This window comes from Aptenodytes forsteri, unplaced genomic scaffold, assembly GCF_000699145.1.
Source record: "Aptenodytes forsteri isolate BGI_AS27 unplaced genomic scaffold, ASM69914v1 Scaffold83, whole genome shotgun sequence".
Lineage (NCBI taxonomy): Eukaryota > Metazoa > Chordata > Aves > Sphenisciformes > Spheniscidae > Aptenodytes > Aptenodytes forsteri.
This window is the reverse complement of record NW_008795371.1, coordinates 3,418,146-3,420,019: the sequence shown is the minus strand read 5'-3', so window position 1 is coordinate 3,420,019 and position 1,874 is coordinate 3,418,146. Positions and strand designations below refer to the sequence as shown.

The 1,874-nt window shown below is 68.2% G+C and overlaps 1 protein-coding gene across 1 annotated transcript; it reads right to left on the bottom strand.

Moving 5' to 3' along the window:
- Positions 1 to 922: 922 nt before the first annotated feature.
- MESP2 (mesoderm posterior bHLH transcription factor 2) lies at positions 923 to 1,868 on the bottom strand (the record flags this gene model as incomplete). The annotated part of the gene is made up of 2 exons (XM_009280463.2): positions 923 to 1,005; positions 1,434 to 1,868. Coding segments are annotated over 2 exons (498 nt in total), but the record flags the coding sequence as incomplete, so codon positions are not given.
- Positions 1,869 to 1,874: the final 6 nt, after the last annotated feature.

The following is a 1,874-nucleotide window of genomic DNA, read 5'->3' as shown; positions in this document are numbered from 1 at the left end:
CTGCAGGCCCCCTGCCCCAGAGCCCCCGGAGTGGGTGGAGAAGGGCCCCCGGCACATTAGCACCCGGCTGTCAGGCCCCACCAGGGTCCCTGTAATGGACTCTCCAGACCCCAGCCAGCCGCAGGCCCCCGCACCCCACAGGGTTGAGGGGGCTGGGGGGCAGAGGAGCCCCATCTGCAACCCCCCCACACTCCCCTCTGCCTGCGGTGTCTCCAGCCCAATGGGGTCAGCCCCAGCCCCACACCTGAGCCCTTCCCCTGTTGCTGGACCCCAAATACCCACCTTTAACCCTGCGCTGTGGGGGCTCTCACAGGCACCAGCACAGGGGGCAGGCGATGCTCAGCTCGCACTGAGCCCCAGGGCTGGATCCGGAAGGTGCTGATGACCCCCACCCCTCCCCAGCCAGGGGACAGGCCCCAGGACAGGAGGTGTCTCTCCCAATACCTCCCTGCAATTGCTTTCCCACATGCTGTCCAGCCACCCTGCAGCTGCATGCCGTGGCCCCCAGCCCCTGCAGCCCAGCAAGGCGGCGTTGGATGCGTGCCAGAGCCCCTGCCCATGCCTGGCAGGATGTCCATGGCCTGCCCTGCTGCAGAGCAGGAGTTTCACCAGCTCGGCCATCCTCTCCTGGCCCCAAACCTGCTCCCGGAGCTGACGTGGTGGCCCAGGCATGCTGCACCCCGTCCCATGCCCAGCTCCTGCCACGGGAACAGCCACGCGGTGACACATGGAGGGGCACAAGGGTTTATTTATGTACAGTTGCAGCCGCCCCAGCACATCCAGCACAGCTCCAGGCTCACACAAGAGGCAGCTCGCCCCCCCCATCTCCCAGCTGTCCAAGTGGGGACACACGTCTCCCAAGCTGCAGGCATCCGGGCAGCGCGTCGTGGGGCCACGTGGCACCGGGTGCTCCAGCACTGGGGAGCTGGGGGCTCATCCAGGTCAGTCCTGGGGCTGCGGCGGAAGCAGAGCCTCCAAGAGAGAGAGCAGGTCTGCGGAGAGGTCCTGGGAGGAGCAGAGGGTGGGTGAGATGGTAACCGGCCAGGGCAGGGGTCCAGGGCAGGGCCAGGGTCTCGGGGGGTGCAGGAACGGGGCTGACGGAGCCCACCTGCCAGGAGGACTCCCGGTCAGGGACAAGCAGGACCATGGCCTCAGGTCTGCCCCAGCTGATGGGACCCCAACAAACACGAGGGAGGGTGGCACCAGGGAGGATTGGAGCAGGCTGAGGGATCCACATGCACCCACTGCAGGGAGGAGGGGGGACACCTCTCCGTTCCCACCCCCAGACAAAGTTGTTGTTACCCCAAAACCAGTCCCCGCACTGCCCCAAGCCAAAGGGACTCTGAGTGCACCGGGGGGGTTGAGCCCTGCCCCATGCCAGCCCCATGCTGGGGGCCACCTGGGCTCACCCCAACCCCTGCCAGCGCACGTACCTGGGTGACTGTCCCTGCATCCACGAACTCCGGCAACATCAGCCCCGCGTCCAGGAGGGGGTCGCCGGGGAGGTCCGGGGGGGCCCCTGCCCCTGCACAGTGAGGAGGGGACAGCCAGGAGGACACATTGGAGGCGACAGCCTCATGCAGCTCCAGGGGGGTCCCCGTCACAGGGATGTAGGGGGGCGACTCCCAGGCCCCCATCCCCATGTCAGGAACCCCAAGCACCTCTGGGAGGTTCCCCGCAGCAGGGCCACAGGGGGGTGACCCCCAGGCCCCTGTCCCCATGCCAGGAGCCCTGTACAGCTCCGGGGAGGTCCCCACCGTGGGAGGTGACCCCCAGCCCACAGTGCTGGGGGGCGAAGCATCCCGTGGGGCCGGGGCTGGTGGGTGCAGGCAGGGATCCGGGATCTGGCAGCACCCCAGGCCCTGGGAGCAGAG